Source organism: Diadema antillarum, unplaced genomic scaffold, assembly GCF_040938485.1.
Source record: "Diadema antillarum isolate AM-2024a unplaced genomic scaffold, OU_Dant_1.0 seq00000692_RagTag, whole genome shotgun sequence".
In the NCBI taxonomy this organism is placed as follows: domain Eukaryota; kingdom Metazoa; phylum Echinodermata; class Echinoidea; order Diadematoida; family Diadematidae; genus Diadema; species Diadema antillarum.
The window spans coordinates 1,010,001-1,031,900 of NW_027271597.1; the positions used below are offsets into that span (position 1 = coordinate 1,010,001).

Consider the following 21,900-nt stretch of genomic DNA (forward strand, 5'->3'; position numbering starts at 1 on the left):
TGTATTGATCAATTAATCAAAGAAATTGATTGGTGAAGAGAAAATTGACTTGAAAAATGAAGAAGTCATTTCCACAGACAATTGAAATCTAATACTGTATAATGCGGACTATCCACTGAAAATGATTTGTGGAATGAAAAATACAGTGCTTGTCACGTTCGCTTTCTGCACTGCCAATTTACATTTTACCTCTTATAGATACAATAACTTTTTTCCCATTAAGTACATAAATCTTTATCATCTTAAAGAATACAAATTACTGTGATAATTGAAATTGGGCTCAAATCTACAACAGAACGCCCATTTTAATTTCAGTAAAAACGGAGCAATCACATCAATAAATATAAGATGAAACACTAGTCTTATAGAAGATGTTGAAGCCTGTCATTCCAACTGGCAACTACACTATTCTGCCTTCAGTGACACTTTTATAGTGATTGTGGGAGGGCAATACCTCACAAAGGACTGGAAAAAGAGTCTGGAGTGAGGGGACACATAAGGTCCAAATTCACAAAGAAAAGTTTCAAATTTAGCCTGTGGATTATGCAAATTTTGTTTGTGTAAATGTGTGTGACAGATTGGGTATGCCTACAGACATCAAATAATGAATGCAGCTGATACTCACACAGGTATTTGCTTGCTATTTGCCCAACTATACATGAAACAGGGCCACTCACATACTCCAGAAAGAATACGTGGTGCACCGTGAAGCCTTCTACCCCCCAACGTTTTACCACCACGGAAGCCTTCAAAGATTTCATTATACATGACACAACAATGAAACATAAATAAGATTTACATTACTAGGGAATATTCTGGTTAAACAATAAGGGAGTTCAAAAGTTCATAATGTATTGAAAAATTTGCAACATTTTCTTGAGCTATCTGGTTTTCTTGCCTGCTTTTGAAACATCTTAGATCTTAGAGTATTAAAGTACAAGAGAAAATGTGCATTTCAACTATTGTACCCAGTCAATTCGATGCCTCTGCTTCTTCACACAATCGCTCTATTTGTCACAATAATGTGGCCTTTCATTCACATTCTGATCTAGCTCACTGACCTTGACCACCAACAAAGAAATGACCTTTAATTGTTTATATAGGAAGCATTTTCCAATCCATCACTGATTCATAATACACAAAATAAATCTTTTTACTGGGCTTACTCCTAGAGGAATTTATGTCCAAAAAGCAACATTTCAGCTCAATTTGGGTGACCATTAATCATGACCTTTCACCCCTGTCATTTTTAGGCAATTAATCACTGATTCATATCTAGCTTTCCTAGCAATTGATATTACCCCTGGAACTGCAAGCTGAAGTTATGACCTTAACTGTTGACCTTTCAACTATCGCCAATATCATGTTCATGGAAATAATTATCGACTTATTTTTACACCTCTTACCACAGTACAATCCAACTGGACATTCCTTGAATACTTTATAAAACACAAATTTTCGTATGCACCTTAATTTCGCAAATTTAGTGAGAGCCAAGATTTATGATATTAAATGCACGCAAAAGTACTTGTCTACATCATATGCGTTTAATGCCAGCCGCAAAAATCAAATGCATGGCTCCACTTGACAAAAATTTCATGCCACGAATATTTCTTGCTTTACAGAACAACTTGAGACTGCCATTCAATCCAAAGATCAGAGACCTTTGACCTTTAAAGGGACCGTACAGTACTGGTTGAGGTAGGGATTCATGTTTTGAACATTCCTAAGTTAGATAATGAAAAGCCTCTTATGAAATATGAAAGAGCATGTAATTTTAAGAAGGATTCAACGTTTATTTGATAAAAATTGGTTTTCAAATGGCTGAGATATCCAAAAAAGTGCTAATAATAAAAGGCGACATGCCCCAACTTTATTAGCATATCTTTGTTTCACCTTGTTTTTGGATATCTCAGCCTTTTCAAAACCGATTTTCATCAAATAAACTTTTGATACCCCTTAGAACTGTGTGCTCTTTGACATCTCATAGAGTGGTTTCTGAATATCTCACAAAACGTTAAAAGCTAAGTCTTCACCTCGACCAGAACTGTACACACCCTTTAACCTCGAAGAGTGTTGCCCCAAATCATATCTAGCCTACCTGGGCCAGGCACTAAGAATAACATTCCTAAGTCTCCAAACAACTAAACAAAGACAAAATAAGCCATCCTTATGTACTTAGGGTTAGTTATGAAGAAATTGACTTCGGGCTAGAATCTGAATGATCAACTGCTGCTTTTGTTGTTGTTGAAAGTTTACATAATCAAGCTTACTAAGAGTACACAGGACTTTGTGAGACAACTCATTGTGATCAAAATTTAGGAAGGCTCTCAGCTAAAGTTTAACATTTAGCTTGAAAAAAAAAAACCAGGCTAGAACTTTGAAATTTGAACTTTGAACTTTCTATCAATAAAGAAGAAAATTGAAAGAAAGTGAGAATACTGAGAAGAGCTGGTGTGTCAAAGTAAAAAAAAAAGAAAAAGAATCATGCCCATGAAATATTTGACATATACAGAAAAAACAATATGCATTTTATGAAAAATCAACGAAACTTCTAAGTATGATCTACGACATTGCATACGTAAATCTAGAGGGAAAATAAACTTTCGTCTTTTATGTCGTAATTTGAGCATCAGGTTTACAGTAGATTTATCATACTTAATCACATCATCAAGATTTCTATTTCTGATGTGACACTCCACTATTTCAGCGTAATTGGTCTTTCCACTCCAACCTTTGTAAAGTAACAGCATTTTGTAAGTTTGTGCTTATTGATTGCATATGCTGTACTGTATATATGACTGTCTACGTCTCTGGATGCCAAAAACATCACCGTCTGAGCACAAAGCATCAAACACAATGTTAAAAAAAAAAAAAATGATAACTCAGGCCAAAGCCATTATGCTTTGACTGTATTCACCGAAATAACTTCACAACTGTTGCAAGACATTTCTGTGGAAGAGAAACAGCTTCTTTTTTTCATCAGCCTTTTCTACTTGGAACTTTACATGTATTAATGAAAAATGTTATATCTTTAGACGAGTACCCCTTGCTATGCATAGACGATTGTGACACGCAGCAAACTCCGCAAACTTCTGGATGGGACACTTCACACATGGCCCCCTTTTGACAGAAATCTGACATCTCAGTAGACCTTGCACACGACCGAGCAGGTGTCAGCCAGAGACGGTTCTTCAAGAGCATACCAAGCAGGCTAAGAGTAGACAAAAGCCTGATGTGGTTTCAGTCGGGATCCATGTACAGCATAGATGGCAAAATTCTGTGCACTCATTTGAGAGGGCTTTAGAGCACCACTATCCCATCATGACAGGTTTTCTTGCTCTGATCTGAGCAGAGATTTCCAGAAGTTTGTAGGTGGTAGATAACCTAGAACTCGCTCGCTTCAGATTAGAATGCAACTCAGACGATTCAATACCCTCCTCCATGGTCTTCCGCTTTTTTTTTCTCTCCACATGAGATACTCCTGTTCCTATTTTTAAGCTAGGCAAAGCAGTAATAAAGTTTGATTTCACGACCAGAAGCTTTTCACTGCCAGAAAACAACGGTGTAGAGTTGTCAAGGTGACGTTGAAGTCTCAGCTATTGAAAAGTCCAGGCAGACACAACTCACAAATACCAAACTACTGTGATGGTGTTTGACCAGTTGCATCGTGTCTCACAGCACACTGTAGAGAGATAGGAGAGAGGGAATATATTAAAAAGGAGCTAAGACAAGGAGAGACAAATATATTCAAACAGATATATCAAAAGATGCTTACGAACATAATTATGTATATCTGCAAAATGCTGACTGCAAATTTGCAACAGCTTCATTTTCTGATAACAGAAAATTGATAACTTGTGATGCAATTGCATTTAGATACTGTATAAGCTGATATTTTTGTGTACAGATATTTTCGTGAATGGAGAAGTCACAGACATTTTCGCTAGATGTTGTTTTCCTGATTTTAACACTGGGGCTACATGTAAGTGCACTACTAGCCTAGCATTATGGCGACATTTTCTTGTGTTGTTAAATTCGCGGTCCAACAGCGATTTACGAAATTCGCGAAAATTAAACCCTCGTGAAAATAACAGCTTATAGAGTAATATTACATTTGAAGGCAGTAATTATTCTTTTAGAGCAGGATATGTTCCAGCATTTTAATGATTAGATTGCAACAATTAGTGCACGGCACTCACCACTTGCTTTCTTCATTCAGGAGATGTCATGTCGAGTGGAGTTCTGATTTATCCGAGAGTTGTGAGAAGCGTGCCATCAGGTGGTTGAATGACGGTCTCTCCTCCGGCCTCTGCATCGGAAGAGAAGAAAAGATACAAACCTCAACAGTGCAGAGGGACAGAGGGATAATCAAATCATTTGAAAATGGAAAACTGGGCGAGGATAATTGCATAACAAGCCCCTCACAGTGATAAAACCTCTGTCCTTGCGGTAAGCAACGCTTTGGTATTAAAGCTCTGGTGCGATCTTAGTATCAAATATCTATTGCAGGCATGAGACTTACTTCACACACTAAATTAACCCGTTGAAGACAAGTCCCAAGAATACTCAGGCAGTTGTCTATGGGAAATGAATGTTATAGTAAAATCAGTCCGTCCTCTACGGGTTAATTCACATTCAAGTTCAATTCACTTGAACTCTTAGCTCATCGAGGACGAGCTGATTTTGCTATGATATGCATTTTCAATACACACCTGCCAAGTATAGTCGGGACTAATCCTCAACAGGTGAAGTTCTCTGTATATACGACACTATACAAACCAAAAAATCTAAATCTAAATATTGAAGGCAAGGATAAAAACAGAGAATGCTTCAAGGAAACTGTATGATAAATCTTCAAAAAAAAAAAAAAAGGTAATCATATACATGTATATACCATATAATAATCTAATTTGAATGAAAAATAATAAAGTCAGAAAGCCTTGAGGCCAGGCTAGAGTTAGATAATCACATGATGTTGTCAGGAATTATGTCCTACCTCTCCCCAGCAGTCCTTCATGATGAGGTAAGCTGGCCAGGGGCAGTAGTCAGGTCTCTCCATGCGGTAGTTGCGCCTCGTGACGTGGTCGACGACTTCCACATTGCTCATCGCTGGGTATGGGGCCAGGCCCCCTGAGAACACCTCCCACATTAGAATCCCTAATGGGGGCGGGGGGATGGGGAAAGAGGATCAGGTGTGAGTAAGAGTTTGATGAATAACTAAATACATCAGTGAGAGAAAGTGTGGAGCAAATGAATTGATTTGTTATGAAGTGAGGAAAATTGAACAAACAAGTAGTTTATCTATGATTCTAGCCCAACAGATAATGAATGAGGTTTATTTGAGTACCAGCAATTCAGTAATCTCAGCATGTGAGAGCTAGCTTGGTTCCACCATCTTCAGAATTTGTACAAAAAGATACAAAGAACATAAGTTTTGTTTAATAGTAGTCATACTCTTACTTAGTTTAAACGATGAGGAAAGTAACATTTTGACTAACTGTGAGTGGAAAAAATATTTTGGCACAGCAAAACTAAAATATTGTGAGATACCACAGAAAAACAGGTAACTTTTTTCACACCAAGTCTCAAAGTAATGTGATTTACATGAACACTTTGAGATCAGCATACAGTGCCATGTTACCAGTTAAACGAAAGACATTTAAAAGTCATGATGTTCTTCATTCAACTTCGACAGTGCATTTGATATCTTTGCTCTATTGGCTAGTTCTCTTTACGGAATATATTCTTTATAAAAACAGAAATCATTTGTTTTATTCTTTTTGTGTGTGTACTGTTTTGTCATAATTTACTTTTCTTGGGAGAAGGGGAGGGGTAGAGGTAAACTCTTTCAAAGCAAACAAAAGTTCATCTGACGGATCCTAGAATATCAAGGCATACTGGAAAGCATTCCTGTACAGAAAATCAAGGAAGTGCTATTTCACTCCATATCTACCACAGTGGTTGAACAACCAACCAATTATCATCAAAGGAATTAAGGATTAGAATCCATGTACATATGAAGAGCCCCTACTACTGTCTAGATTTTAACAGTGAGTTTTTGAACAGTGAATCCCAGCATGGGCCAGTCTGACTCTTTCTTGTCCTCGTAACTCACCAAACGCCCAAACGTCGGATTTGCTGCTGAATCGGGTGTAGTGCAGGACCTCCGGGGGAGCCCACTTGATGGGGAATTTGGTGCCAGAGCTGGTATACTCATCATCCATAACATACCTTTTGATTTGAAGGAGATAAATATAAATCGTAAAATAAAATAATACACAACAATGAACTTGTGATGACTACACGGAAAGGCTACAGGTGCACATTCTGTTTTTATAAAATGTGTTCAAGAATGTCGTCAATCAGAACCGCTGAAATGACTTACATACGTGTGCTGCTCTTGATTTATTTTTATTAACATGCACCACTGCGCAAAAAGTGTGCAATGAAAAAGCATAACTGCACGGTCACTGACTTCACAATGTATACTCTGGCAGTGCGCACTCGTATCACTTGTTACAAGCATGCTACTATATGCGCTCTCAATCACTATTTCTGTAAACAACTTCTAGTTTGTGCCACCTGCTGGCCTTGTGCATGTAGAGAGCGTGTACGTACATTATTGTATTGTATTGTACAATGTACGTACTCTGTGTACAGTGTTTGCACAGGGCGTGAGTGTTTGGAACAAATATCTTTAAACATCTTTGCTTTTGAGCAAGTTCTACATGTAGCTGCTGGTATTGACCCATAAAGGTACATGAAAAATGCTGTTAATTTTTTCGGCCCATTTTATAAAACAAATAATGCACAGGTTTCAGTTTGTGACATTAGTGGGGATGCAGCTCACTCTGGGGTATTCACAATGTCGTGCACATTTCACCAAGTTGTAAATACCCTTGAGTGCGCTGCATCTCCACAAGAACACCCTCACCTGTGTATTATTCGTATATTCGTTATTGATGTCACAATCATATTCATCCATAAAAACCTTCACCTTCAGTCTCTGTTGTCTCAGTTACCATCGGCGTCATTGAGACAAGGCTACCTCTCTTCAAACATCAAGTGGCATGGTATTCAGTAACCATGAAATGAGATGTAGACTTAATGTTCTCACTAGTGAGTGTGATACTGGCAATAAGTATGAGATTTCAAATTGTCTCTCTCTCTCTCTCTCTCTTTCTCTCACTCAATTTAACAGATGTCCCCTCTACGCGGGAAGTATATACTTCTACAGAAAGTGTTGGCAAAGGAGCGAATGAAAGTTACACCATAACTGAACGAACTGCAGAATGTGATGTACAAAGAATATCATAAGAGAAATGAAACTAGCTCTGTATACTAACTCTCGCTAGTGACAATGGAAGAATGAATGAGGCATATCCCACGTGCCAGAGTACACTGCTTTGTGTGATGCTCAATGTCACACTGTGAAGGACAGACTAAGGCCCTAACAGTGACTGACTAATGATACTACAGCTTTCAAATTGCATGATGTTTTTTTTTTTTTACACTTTATCCTCCCCCTTTTCTATTCTTTGTTCAGAATGGTGTCATTGATGTCAAGAGCACTGGCTTGGGTGGCATCGCGTTTGCAAGTTATACATATTCACTATCAATAATCATAAGTTGGCATTTCTTTAACAAGGCAAGAGGAAGAGCCCCTAGGGTACCCTATAGTATGGCTGCCATGGTCTCTTGTCAAAAGGTAAATGCCTACAAGAACTCTCTATTAAAATTGCTTTAAATCAAGTGTACCACCAGATGGTTCAATAAAGTCAATATAAATCTGGGCAGCATCAAGCATGCAGTCAGTACTAAAATGGGCAAAATATTCCAATGCAGATATATCGACACACCTTGGCGCAAAATACAGATCTGGGACATGACTGCATTTCACCACTCCTACAGTAGTTCAACTATGATGAAGGTCACATAACATTATACGCCATCATAACATGATTTAAATTCTTTGAATTTTCACCCCTGGTTTGATCCAAATCGAATGCTGATCAGGAATTCTCCCACAATCATGTACACTTACCTTGTGAGGCCAAAGTCCGCAACTTTGACAATGTGCTTGTCGCCGACCAGACAGTTCCTGGCAGCCTGAATATGATGAGGATGAGACAGAAAATATCATGAAATCTCACGGATCAGCTAATTTTTTGGTATTTCTAAAAGCTGTCCAGGTCAAGTCTGAGAAAGTGTGATGGAGAAAAAGTAAAAAAAGAAAAAAGTGACATTCTGGTGAGGTGGGCTTGATTTGTAGGTACAGTGCATTTGTGGGGAGGGGGGAGAGTTTGATTGTAAAGCTGAGATACATCAAAATAACTAAAAAAGGTAAAAAAACCCAAAGCCGACCTTATTGATCTCACAATCCACAAAATTGGTTACTAATCTGGACCATATGTTCAGCATAAATTACAAATTGAATCTCCATATGTAATATTCTTCTTTGTTAAAATATGTAAAAAAAAAACAAAAACCCTACATTATTTGTTTTCATTAAATAACATCATCATAATTAAGCACAGATACTTCCGAAGTTCTAAGGTGGTGCAATGTGTGAGTATATTTGATTATCAATGGCTAACTGAAAGCAGGGTGGTAATATCATATGTGTACGGAGTGAACATCATACAAGGCGTAACAACCAAGACGGACAACCCGAAAACATAATGCCTCCGGCACCACTTCGTGGCGGAGGCATAAAAATGATTTTTATCAAAAGGTTGAAGTTTCTGCTATCGATATCTGTTCATTTTGTGCCTCAGAATTTTGTATTTTTGGGTAATTTATCTTTTCCAATGTAGTAGCATGCTTTCTTGCTGCAAAACTTGTATGAGGATATATGTAGATATCAAGACTGAGCTCACTAGATATTTTTACTTTCACTGGCCCCACATGTACATGAGTGCCTTTTTTAAAGTAAACAAACTAATTTGTGAGCTCAGCACCGCTCTATTCATATCTTTCGTCCAGTCGATATTTTACTATGTCCGATGGCATATGCCGTTGACCGTGGAAAAGGAATACATGTACTGCTCGACTAGCTTTCGCACAGACAAATTACCAACTTGTCCATTTTTTGTCAATGGAAAAAAGAATCTCAAATGGGGGCAAAGAAGATCCTGGGAGAATTGCTGAAGGAACAGGTTAAGTTCTATGGAATTTGGTAGCTACAATCCTTAACCTCTTATGCACACATTGTAATGTTACACTGGAGTGCAACCTGAATCCCCTTGGAATTAAAACTCTCTAGTGACACTACCGAATCTTGCAGATGCTGCTGTTTATTCCCCATTACATTTTCTAGAAGAGCTTCATGCACTCACCAGATCCCTGTGAATAAAGTGTTTGTCTTCAAGGTACCTCATGCCGGCACAAACTTGTTCCGTCATGTAGATGAGGATATTTGTTCGTTCCAATAAGTACTTCTGCCGCCTGATGTACATCAGCAGGCAACCTGTGATGGTGCAGCCCGGAATCACAGGGAGGGATGCGGTGGGGTGGGGTGGTAGACAGGGTGTGGCAGAGAGATGGTAGAGGCCAGTGTTGAAGAATGTGGTAGCAAGGGAGTGGTGTTGTTGGGTAGTACACATGATATTGACGGCATGATTGTGGTCGGAATTGTGGTATGAATAGTTGTTGAAGCCATTATAGTGTTGTTGAGAAATTATCCATGTCAAAGACATGCAGATTTTACATGGGTGTAAAGATTTGCACATCATTCCAACCACGAGCATGGTGAAAGGGATAGTGGAAAAGTTGTGGGTTGTTAACGAGTTGTGGTGTAACAAGGTTGTAAAGGTGATTTAAGGGGGGGGGGATGGACAAATGTTCATAAGGTGGAAAGGAAAATGGTGAGAGAGAGAGAAAGATCTTGGTTATACAGGAGAATGAACAAGGGTGAATCATGTAATTTAAGCCATCTCTGTAAAATCTAATCATACTTTAACTGAGAGTGAAAGTACTGCATAGTGTTGCTACACATCAGATATTGTAGAATATTGGTTTACAGTGTGGGAAATGTAATACTTTCAGCATCCACTTTCCATCAACTCACTTTCAAAATTACAAGTGTACTGGAGTAGGCATAATCTTGTGCTCTGGTAAAGAGTGAACCGTTATACTGCATACTTGCGTTGTCATTTGATAAGTCTGCACAAACTCACAACACCAACTGATGTTTTTTCCTTCACAAAATTAACCCGAAGACTGGCACGAATCAAAGATTGAACAGATTCTTCATCATCTGATGGCCATAAAACTTCCAACAATACCACCGTAAATAACTCTAAATGGATGTATGTACTGATACTTGGAAGAAGGGTGCACGAGAAGATATCTCGAAAGAAAAAGGAGGTAAAAGTGGCAAGAGATGAGGGAGAACGCAAGAAATAACACGAATCCCAAAGAATATAAGATAAAAAGCAGAAAAATTGATACATGTTATTACCAGGAAAAAAAAAAGGAGTCTATACTTGCCTGCATAGGTGTGTACAATCATCTATCTATCATTTTATCCCCTCTGGTAGTAAATAGTATTACATACACGTACATGTATATCTATATGTGCGTATGTGTGCATCAGAGACTCCAACCCCAAGTATTTCTTACACAGGCGATTCTCATATACCCATTGGCAAACTGGAGAGAGACTAGGATAGTGGAAAAATGTGTGCAATATTATCGAGTGCAAAGAGTGACGTCCCTTACTGCCAGGGTTCTAGATGCTCAATGGGTTCTAGGTTTACACATATGCTCTCTGGTGCTGTCGTAGCCTTAGTTTTTAACATATATGACTAAAGTTGATCGGGAGTAAGCTGATACTTAAAGGGGCATAGTCCCGGTAGTGTAGATGGCGCTGTTGATGATACTGCCGAAGATTACCGAAGTAGAGCTGTCATCAAGAGTAAAGTGCGTAGGTGTTGCTAAGTAACGTTGCCTTTGTTGTCTTCACTGCGCATCGCGCAGTCTGTAGTAATGCCAGGGTGCGTGCATATGTGCTTCTTGTTATGACATCACAAAAGAAGTTTGCTAAAGCTGTCATCCCCCTCAGCCGAATCATGAGCCGAAGTGTGATCGGACCACTGACTACAGAGAATCGGACTTCTTCGGACTCGGGAAAGTGGGCCAAAGCGTAAGCGCCAAAAGAAGTCGATAGCGTAGGTCTCTATAGGAAACTTGCGCCGTGCGCTCGCGTACACATTTGACTAAAACACGGGGACCATGCACCTTTAAGCTGAAGACACATAGTTAGAGTGGGAGAAATCCAAACTCAAGTAGGAAAGCCGGAGATTTTGAGAAATGGTCTCAAAGCGGGAGAGTTGGAGTCTCTGGTGTGTGTATGTGTGTGTGTGAGCGTGTACTTGTGTGTGTATATGTTTCTACGGAATGGCTCACCGTTTGGCATGTACTCCGTGACAATACAGAGGGGCTGAGCCGAGGTGACACCATACAGCTGTACCAGGTTCTCATGCTGAAGTTCTCTGCAGAGGAGAAAAACACAAATCACCAATGAGAGCAGGGTGTTAAAGGGATTGTACAGCATTGGTGGAGATGAGAATTGGGCTTTTAACTTTTTGCGAGATACCAAGAAAACACTTATGATGTAGTACAGAGCATACCATTTTATGAAATAAAATACCTCTTATGAAATATGAAAGAGCATGTAATTCTATGAGGAATTCAAAGTTTATTTGATGAAAATCGGGTTTGGAATGATTGAAACATCCAAGAACAAAGTAAAACAAAGTGATCGTAATAAAGAGTGGGTCCCACACTTTATTAGAATCGCTCTTTTTTGGCTATCTCAGCCATTTCAAAACCAATTTTCATCAAATAAACATTGAATTCCTCATAGAATTACATGCTCTTTCATATTTCATAAGAGGTTTCTAATTATTTCACCCAAAAAAATGTTAGAAACCCGAAATTAGGTCTCAACCAAAATTGTACGATCCCTTTAATTTCTGTGTATTTACTTCACAAATAAGACTCACTTATGCATCATCCCAATTACTTTGCAGACATTCCGGCAAAGAAAACTGTAATATGAAACCAGTATGGTAGAAGACCACAGATTTGATGCCTGTCCAAACAAACAAACTTGGATACATTAACAACCACAAACAAGCGCAACTGTGTTTATGTGTATACACAGGTAACCAAGCACTACCGGATTGACATATGCAGCAACGAACAATTAACTATAACCACAACAAAGGAAATTAAACACAATGTACACATAACACACACACACACACACACACACACACACACACACACAAACACACACATACACACAACACACACACACACACACACACACACACACACACACACACACACACACACATACACACATCAAAAAAAAAATGCTGATTCAGATTAGGGTAAACAGGTCAAAATAATATTACAGTCAATGCCAAGATGAGAAACTGATATAATATTTTCGCATTGTTCTGGTAATCACCCATCATCCCAGTGTAACATATGATCTTGTCACAAACTATTTTATTACAGTCAACTACTGATACTCTTGAATATATAAAAATTTCATACAGGAGGATGAGCACCTCCATATAGGCAGAAAACGTATGAGCTCATTTGGGGTAAGGATAATTATTCCCCCTTCTTTCTTTTTGTTCTTCTATCGTTCTTTCTGTTCTTCAATTTTCCTTTCTTTTCTATTAATCTATTAATAAAAGGAAGCTTACAAAAGAAGGCCAATACCTTCAAATGTTGGGATTAATTCTTTGGCCCTGAACACACCACGGCTGCCCACACGCACTTGCACATTTTTTGTTTGTGCATGTGTGGGGTCTGACTGTGTGAAAATACATGTGTGTGTGTGTGTGTGTGTGTCTTTGCCTAAGCCATATCATCCCAGTATCACCCTATTTTGCTGGATAACATACATGAAGACAGAATTAATTTTATGCCAAATCCATGCAAAAGCATGAAATCTACTGCCCTTTTCAGGGAGCAGAAGTTCGCATAGCAAGAAACTTCTTTATACTGCTAAAGCACAGCTGACATAAGCACTTGCCTTCTTGCCCACTGAAGTTAAATTGTATGTGGAGCCAGAGAAAATGTAAAAATGCTACAAGTTACTTGACTGGGTGGGCAAAGTCAAATTCTGACTTATATCTAAAAATCAGAAACTCCTCCAGTCAATTTATACATTGGCACTATTTCTGGGGCAATTACTTTATTCTTTTGGGTAAGTAAGAAGTTAAAATTACATAATACTGTGATTCATGTACTATGTCATATTGTATTTTACTTTGTATTTTATGTACTTACAGGGCATGCTTGTAAAGCAGTTTATTAAACTGAATGCACGTACCCTGCCATTTTTTTTCTTTTTAAAGGAGACATGAATAAAATTAATAAAATAAAATAAATAAACATTAATGATTGAATTGCCTGCTGGGCGAGAGAAGGGAAAAGGGTAAGATCAGACCCTGGCTAGAGGATAAGGGACAGTATCCGGTGCTCACTTCATAACTTTGGCCTCGTCAACAAAGTCATCTTCAGACATGGACCCCTCTTGCATCATCTTGACCGCTACGAATCGGTTGTTGTGGGTCAGCTTGGCCAGGTGCACCACACCAAACTGACCACGCCCTAGTTCGTGGATGATGTTGAGCTCAGACCACTTGATCTCCCACTTCGCTGTTAAATGCAACATGCCAGAAAAGATTTGCTTCAGACATTTAGTGCTGTACAATGTATTAGCAACTTTAAAGTGCAATTACAATTTTTTTTGTTCAAACATATTGCTGAACACACTAAAATCTAATTGAAGAGGTATGACTGTATACCAGTCTTATCATGTTCATGAAGTAACAAGTGACAATGTCTTTGTAATAAGACTTTAAATTTACTATTTTTCAGATATTTTTTCTATCTTAAAGTCTCATGACATGTGATTTCAAAATTGTATTTATAACTGTATCCAGAGACGAATTCACTTAATTTGTATGCATGAATGTCTTTTGATGTACAACTGTGAGCAAATTAGCAATTCAACAGCTGCAAGTCACAAGCATAATAAACCAAGAAGTATAATAACCATAATAAACATTAAATTTTCAACATTCACATGTTTTCACCAACTAATGATACTGGTCACAACCACATATCGACTAAGTTGAGGTAACACAGATAATACTTATATCAATTTGCATCTCTCCCATTGGTATACTGTAAAAGTGGATATTTTCGCGTGACTAATTTTTTGCGCTTTCTGGTTGCGTGAAATGTGCGAAAATTTCAACACCGCAAAATTTCCACTTTTACAGTATGAGCGAGAAATATCATAAAATCATTTAAATAGTCACTAACTTAGCAACGACAAACTTTCGCACCTAAAAGTCACCACTGCTAGATATCCACAACTTAACATTTTTTCTTTTTTATGCAAGGAAAACAGTTTTTTTTTTAAAATTCATGTCTGTAGTGCTGGCCATTTGGAGGCTTCTGGGGCTGTGATTTCATGACCCTATTTTATTTTGCATATGTGGCTGTTGCTACTGGTAATTCACATGCTTTCACACTGTTTCCTCAAATTATAAATTTGACAACTTTTTTCCAAGTCAGATTTTGAAGACACTTCAACAATTTGGCACCTTGGATTTATTCTGTTTATCAGACCAAAGCGATAATAGCAAGAAATGACACTTAAATGACTGCAGTCACAACATATCCCAAAATACCATCCAAACACTACAGATGTTGTCTTTTGTATCTATTTGTTTTGAGTAATAGCACTGCATTTGAAATGAACAATGAAATAGCTCAAGACACTTCCGTAAATATCCTATACATCATCAGTCATACAACATCAAGCACTTAGTCTAGCTTTGGGCTGTGATTTCTGGTCACGCAATTTAATAATGGTCTTACCATCTCACATCTAAAGCGAAAGGAAAAGTCTTAACCAAATTATGATTCAATGTTAGTAAATGTGACCACTTTCGATGTTATGATAGTCATGTCTACACACTTGGACATCCCACAGTATTGGGTCTTTGTCCAATCAGTCTCTAGCTGGTTTATCAGGAAATTTGATCATTTTCTATACATCCGTGTAGCTCCTACTTACTTGAACCAAGGCCAGCAGTTGTAGGTAATGTGAAGCCGGGAGGGTTACGCAATCTTGTTATTAAACCTGTTCAAAAAAAGACACACAAACAGCACACAATATAGTAAAGCTGCCAAGCAATGACTGCTGTATATTATAAGGTAAAACACAGTTTCCATACGCCTGTAGAAATTGTCCATCTTTGCTCTAAAATGGACAAATACGCAAAGGAAATGTGTGAATAAAATCCTGTATTATCAAAATTTCAGTTGGGTAATGACAGAAATGCAAAATATTAGCTTAAAAGGTACACGGACAGTATTGCCACCTGAGAACATTATCTACTCATGGTAGCTATGTAATGTTATGTAAATCAATTATCGCTATCCATCACTCTTTTGCACAAGAGTGAAAACATGCAGTTGTTGGGAAATACCCCTAATATGGCTTCTGGGAACTCAAAGGTTTGTTTACAAAGGCTATGAAGATTACACAATCCTACTCATGGAGTAACCAGTTCTCACACTAGGAAAACTACTGCCACTTGGCATGCTGCTTAAGTTTAATGTCATATATTGGATTTAGTAGTTTCTTTGTGCATTAGAGTTTTATGTCCTGATATTGGTGGAAATTCTCATGTACATAAGTTTACAGTCTCTGGCACTGTAATTCATCTTGATTACAGATAGATGCAAATACAATCACTAGTATTATGCCGAGTCCAATCAGCATTCCGCCCACATGGTTCAACATGTTGCTTCTCCACAATAAAAACATTAGTGTGCATACATTAATGCATAAATAAATTGATTTAGTTTGTATTTCCTTATTTTAGTTGCTTTGCCAATTCCCTGCACTGATATTCAAACTACTAAAAATTGTGCAATGGTCGTGGGGATTATTTAAATGTGTAACTCAAGGCATTCAATGTAATAAAACGCTTCCCCCTAAAGTAAACGGCAGACTTGTTCGTGAAGAAGGCAGCTTCCTGGCTCAGAGCCAAATATGGTGGTAGCAATGCCATGTTAAGCTTTATTTTCAGTTTCAAATCCTGTAAACAAAATCAAACAAATATCATATTTTGCACATTGCGGCATGGTACTTGTATTATACATTTAGGTTGCTTATTGATGAAATGAAACAGAAATTTCCAGCTGAATTCCATATTTCAACATTTAGACTAGATACACGCTTGCTCCAATGGAGGCTATGCAGCACAGTGGAAGTACATGTTTAGTAGCTCTTGTCGTTAAATGAATTACATGTCATGAGCCTCAGTCTGTCCTCATCTTCCAACACACCATTCATTTCTTAGTTATCTTGACTTGTAAGACCTCCCCCATTCAATAAAATCAATCTGTAGTCAGCATTGAGTACTGTAAAAGTGGTTTCTTTCGCGGTGGTTTTATTTTCGCGCTTTTCACGATTTGAGGTTGAACAGCGAATTTAACATCACGCGAAAATGTTTTGAACTTGTCGCTTGTTACATCGCTATCATTACCGACCGCGAATTTAAACACACGCGAAAAAGTCGGCACTGATGGAAACCGCTAAAGTTTCTGTACACGAAAGAAACCACTTTTACAGTACTAGATCACTGCCTCTCATCAGTTACAATCAGAAAAATGAGTGCATGCATTTTTTTGTGAGCTGATCAACTATTAGAGTCACACAGTGAACATTTAGCTTGTAGCACAGACGGTCTTTTCCAAATGTCATCAGAAGATGCAAGGGGCATTCTTGGATACAAAATAAACACTACATATATTCTCTAATTTCTTACTATTCTACGGGTAGACGGTTTGAACTAGGTATTGACACATATCTTGAAACTACCAGATACTATCTTCACTATAGACTACAGTCTACACAGAACATATTAGAACCAGCTATGGCTGTCGGGCAGAAGCTCGGAAGTCTAGTGGATGCGATGCCTGTCCAGTAATCAGGAGATCGCTGGTTCAAATCCAACTCGAGTATGTAGCCCATGATTTTTTTTTTTAATCATGGCTATTACTGAAACAGTGAATAATTGGTGTTTATTTCATTGATGAAGGACAATTTGTAAATCAATTGCAATAGACTACAGTCGGTGGTGGAGAATGCTAGGAATTAAAGAAAAAAATTGTTGTGACAAGTATTTTCCTGCCCTCCCTGTGACCTGCCACTGACTCGGTTGTCTGTAAGACTCACCTCCTGCATTCAGTTTGTGGTATTCTATGAGCTTGGCCATTTCCCTGAAACAGTGCTTCTCTGCTACGTAGAATTCGTTGTTGTGGTTTTGCTTGATGTGGTAGTGCCGCACGACATCTTCGCCCGTTGGCCTGTGCAGTGGGCAAGATCATGAAAGGTGGAAAACATGATTACCAGTCTCTCACACATCCAATGTGTGTGTGCGTCTGTGTGTGTATGTCTGTCTGTTTCTATCTCTTGTAGAGATCCATGTAACAGAGAAACTACAGTGACACATACAGTTTCATGCTAGACTGTAATTGATTTATTCAATATCAAATTTAAGCTCTATGGAGTCCTGTATTTTTTCCTTTTTTGGGGGGAGGGGAAGGAGTTTGTACTCAGTGTTGTCTGAGGTAGTATATGAGATTATGGCCATTTATCATTCAAAAAGCTGACAAAAAAATGCTATCAAACAATACAAAAGTAGAAATGTCATTTAACAGCATTTACCAATATATGAGTGACTTTAAACCAATCACGAGATATTCTTGTGAAATCTGGGAATCAAGAATGGTGCTGATTTAAACCAATACATTCTGCAAAGACGATCAAATCTGGGGAACTTACATGAAAAGAAGAATTGCATGTTCATGGCGGGGGGGGGGGGGGGGGGGGGAGAAATTGCAGGCATTACTTGCTTAATATACACATCTCTTTGTCTCTTTCTGAGAAAGTCAAATTTCACTGGTGGAGGATATCAAGATTGATCAATCTTTGTTAGATTTAAAAAGTATGATGCCTCTGAGTCCATAAGATCAATGGGAATTTAACGATCTTACCCTTTGTCTTTTGCTAGTAAAGAGAGTGTGTAGAGACCGGCTGTACTTGAATTCCTGACAGTGAAGCAGCCATCTTTGCCTTCCTGTCTCAGCTCCAGCTCTGTTCGTTGTCTGGACCACGTTCCGTTGAACCAGCTGATTGGGAAGAACCAACGACACAAGACCATGTTTTCTCATCACAAAAAGACACAAAATACAATCCTTTTACAGGAAAAATGGTAGATGCTCTGTATTTACAAACAAACATTGTACATATTAAAACATAGCACACAACCCCTATACTGTGTTGAAGTTAGCATTCTTATCGCCTGATACTCATATTAAAAGAGGGCACTGCTGAAAAAAATTAAATTCAGTATATGGTGGACAAAAGAAATGAGAAGGTAAAAAACAAGAGACCTTGGCCCTGTTGCATGAAAGTGTAGATCAGACATAAGTTAGAAAATCAAACATAAGTCTCTGAATAGTCAATTCTGACTGGCTGATACCTGACTTATGTTTGATTGCATATTTTTATGCAACAGGGCACAGATTAAACGTACTCGTATCTTTCCAGACCCGTTGAATATTTGCTCTTCTCCTCCACATAGTTGCTGGGGATGAAACCCTCTTGCCTGCAAGGATAAAAGGGAAATAGAAGAACAGAATGAACAGCATTTAATTCCTGCATACATTTTTCACCTCTGAAATAGAACTACATGTGCAGTTCTCATAGTCACAGACACCCCTTTCAGAATTTTGTGGTTGCATTTAATATCCTCATCAAAATAATAATGATACTTTAAAGACCAAAGCGATGGTGTTAAGCCTGGTGTTAACATAGCCTGGAAAGTTTCCACTATTTTCATGAGCACCTATTCTACAATGACACAATGCTTCTGGCAATGGTAACACCCCTTGCACACACCCACAATTTTGTGCAGCTAGTGCTGTAGGAGAGCCACATGCACACAAACACACATATTTAATACACAAAAAATGCATGTTTGCATGTGGACAAACAAGTGACCTTTTGACCAGACTTAATCGCATATACTTTTACGAAAAAAACATCTTGTGAAAATATCTGTATGCAATAATAACAACTTTTCCAGTAAAGTAAAGGGGTATTAATTACGTTTAAACTTGTATCCTGATTCTGCAAACATTCTGTCCCTATCGAAACCACAAGTTGCACGACAAGTCACAGCAGCTTCTCATATTTCTTTCTTCCCTCACCCGCCAGACACAACATAATGTTTGATGTGAAATCCTTCTCCAGGGTCATGCTGTCTTTGAGAAGCAGAGTATTATTACACAAACGGAACAGCAGCGGCGTTCACATACGGGAGTTCTGATCAGTCTTTTGCATTGTGATGCAAAAATCAATCATATTTGCCACCACTCACACACGGCAAAAAAAAAAAAAAAAAAACAACTTTTAATAGCTGAGCTGCAAAATTAAGTGCCTTGAATCTCCAGACTGCGCATGCTTGAACAATGACCAGAGAGGACCCTCGGCATCAGAATGTGTGGATCTACATTGTAGTACATGTATAGCGAGTTTCATTATGGGATTAAAAAAGTTGGTTTCTTCGCTTGTCGGTTACACACACCATGCAGGCAAATTATCCTAAGAATTAAAAAAACAACAACAAATACCAAGCAGGACTGATACATAAAATTACGAGAAGGTTTGTGTGCAAGCAACAATTAAGGAGACTAATTAGACACCCTAACCTCGAGGTTAGGAAACCTCGAGGTTTAGCTCTTGCCCCCTAACTACGACGTGTGTCCACACGACGAATCTTAACCTCGAGGTTAAGCTTCTGCCCCCCCGTAACTGCGAGTGGGTCCCACTCGATGATTACCACAAAACCGGAAGTTTCAGCCCACACTGCTAACAAGGTGTCTATTTATTCTTTAGTCCAACCCTGTCGGACTCGCTTACACTGCAGAGATAGCACTGCACTGATGACTTTATGCCTTTATGAAGATATTCGTCGAAAACATTTTTTAGCATCGGAGAAGAATATAGAATACAGTAGAGAGTTCGACGTGTTCAGTTTCAGAGATCAAGTGCATGGGAAGAAAAGATGATGTTGTTGTGTCGTGCGTCATAGGTTTTTCACGTGTAGTGTATTTGTGGTGTACGTTTGGGAGGTTTACGGCGAGGTCACTCTTAACTTCAAGTTCGTTGTTTTTTGTGTCCACATGGTGCTTAACTACGAGTGGGGACCCCCCGCGGCTCGTGGTTAGAGCGCTAACCATAAGATTTCTCGTGGCTCGAAACATCGAGCAAACCTCGGGGTTTGCTAACTACGAGTGCGTCTTCACGGTCCCTAAGTACAAGCTCTAACCTCGAAGTTTCCTAACTTCGAGGTTAAGGGCTCCCGTCTGAACGTAACTTACGATAAAAAAATGATGATGATGATGATGATGATTATTATTATCATTATTGTTACCAATAATAACAATAACATTAATTATAATGAGGGAGAAAGGTTTGCGGTGACACCATGTGTCATAATAATAATGATAATGATAATAACTACAGAAATTTCATATCTTTTTTTTTTGTCACAACTGAAATGAGATTTTCTCTTTTCTTTGTGTTTGCCCTCAGTCTGTAATTTGAAGTCAACTTGAATATGGAGTGAATTTTTACTTCACTGAGACGGAGAGAGGAAACAGCCAAGCTAAATATTATCAAAGCTGATCGGTCCCACTACAGAGATTCTCATCCTGGTCTACACGCGCAGGACATGGCTCAAGCTCCGTTATGTGATAGTCTCAACTCAAGACTGTACACACGGGACTCGTCCTCAACAGGTTAAAAAGCATATATACTTCTTTAAAGGCAATGATGCACTTTTTTCCTCATGAATCACACAAAAAAGTGCTACTTGCAAGTTTTCACGTGATCTGCAGCACAAAGCTTTAATAGCAAATAATACTTGAGGTACTTCTTTTGTGCTCTACATGTTAAGTCTATGTGGATATTCTGCCCACAATGGTAGAGGAATTAGGTTTTTTTTACTTTACTTTACACATCTGGCTTACACCTACTGACATATTTCGGCTTTAAATCAGCTGAAGTATCACAGATCGCCTACAATATATTGCACTCAAGAATTACGCCTAGTTCTGTTTGTTGTTGCTGGTGCTTGTGTTGAACATACAGTACAGACAGCAAATTATTTTCCGCATATTCGCAAATGTTTGCACATTTTTGTGCATATTTGCGCATCGTAAATTCATGAATATTTTCGCGTTGCAATGTCCTATGTACTTTATTTCACTTCGGATATCAAGCGCCAATTATTTCTGAATATTCCTGAATATTCAGGAACGTGCGATTCGCGAATATTCGGAAACATTCCTGAATGTCCGTATGGAAAATAATTCGCTGTCGGTACTGTACTGCTGTCAACTTCCAAACAGTTGCTATGAATAGCGGTATCTACCGATGTCAGGATCAACAGAAAATTCCATTATGTCGTGTCCATAACATGAACTGATATGTGAAAGTACTGCTAATGCTGCACATGTGTCCACTCCCTTCCTCTAATTACTGAACACCTCTTTCTCGACGCTGCAGTGAGTGGTTTTGATGTCCTCTCTGACCAGGCTAAGTGTAAGGAAGACGATGTGACGCATTCGCTTTGCTTTCGGTATTACGTCAGCAAAGTTCGGTCCATACAGTCCATACTGCGATTTCAAGGTGGACTGGCAGCATCAGGAGTACTTGGTATACACTTCTCAGCACTTCAGCTACTCTCCACCAAGAATGAGTGACGCACATCA

General features: G+C 38.5%; 1 protein-coding gene across 2 annotated transcripts in view; it reads right to left on the reverse strand.

Moving 5' to 3' along the window:
* Positions 1-2,552: 2,552 nt before the first annotated feature.
* The window catches only part of LOC139737390 (tyrosine-protein kinase TXK-like), a 77,976-nt gene continuing 58,628 nt past the window's right edge, over positions 2,553-21,900 (reverse strand). Inside the window, exons 8-19 of one of the 2 annotated variants that reach the window (XM_071648065.1) lie at positions 18,657-18,728; positions 18,115-18,249; positions 17,294-17,424; positions 15,122-15,187; positions 13,515-13,689; positions 11,413-11,498; positions 9,342-9,472; positions 8,048-8,112; positions 6,119-6,234; positions 5,000-5,160; positions 4,203-4,312; positions 2,553-3,685 (exon numbers count right to left, since the gene is read on the reverse strand). In XM_071648065.1, the coding sequence (XP_071504166.1) occupies positions 4,229-4,312; positions 5,000-5,160; positions 6,119-6,234; positions 8,048-8,112; positions 9,342-9,472; positions 11,413-11,498; positions 13,515-13,689; positions 15,122-15,187; positions 17,294-17,424; positions 18,115-18,249; positions 18,657-18,728 (1,222 nt within the window). In that variant the 3' untranslated portion in view covers positions 2,553-3,685; positions 4,203-4,228. Of the gene's footprint in view, positions 3,686-4,202; positions 4,313-4,999; positions 5,161-6,118; positions 6,235-8,047; positions 8,113-9,341; positions 9,473-11,412; positions 11,499-13,514; positions 13,690-15,121; positions 15,188-17,293; positions 17,425-18,114; positions 18,250-18,656; positions 18,729-21,900 lie in introns of those variants that run through there. The other variant, XM_071648066.1, reaches the window with a different exon arrangement.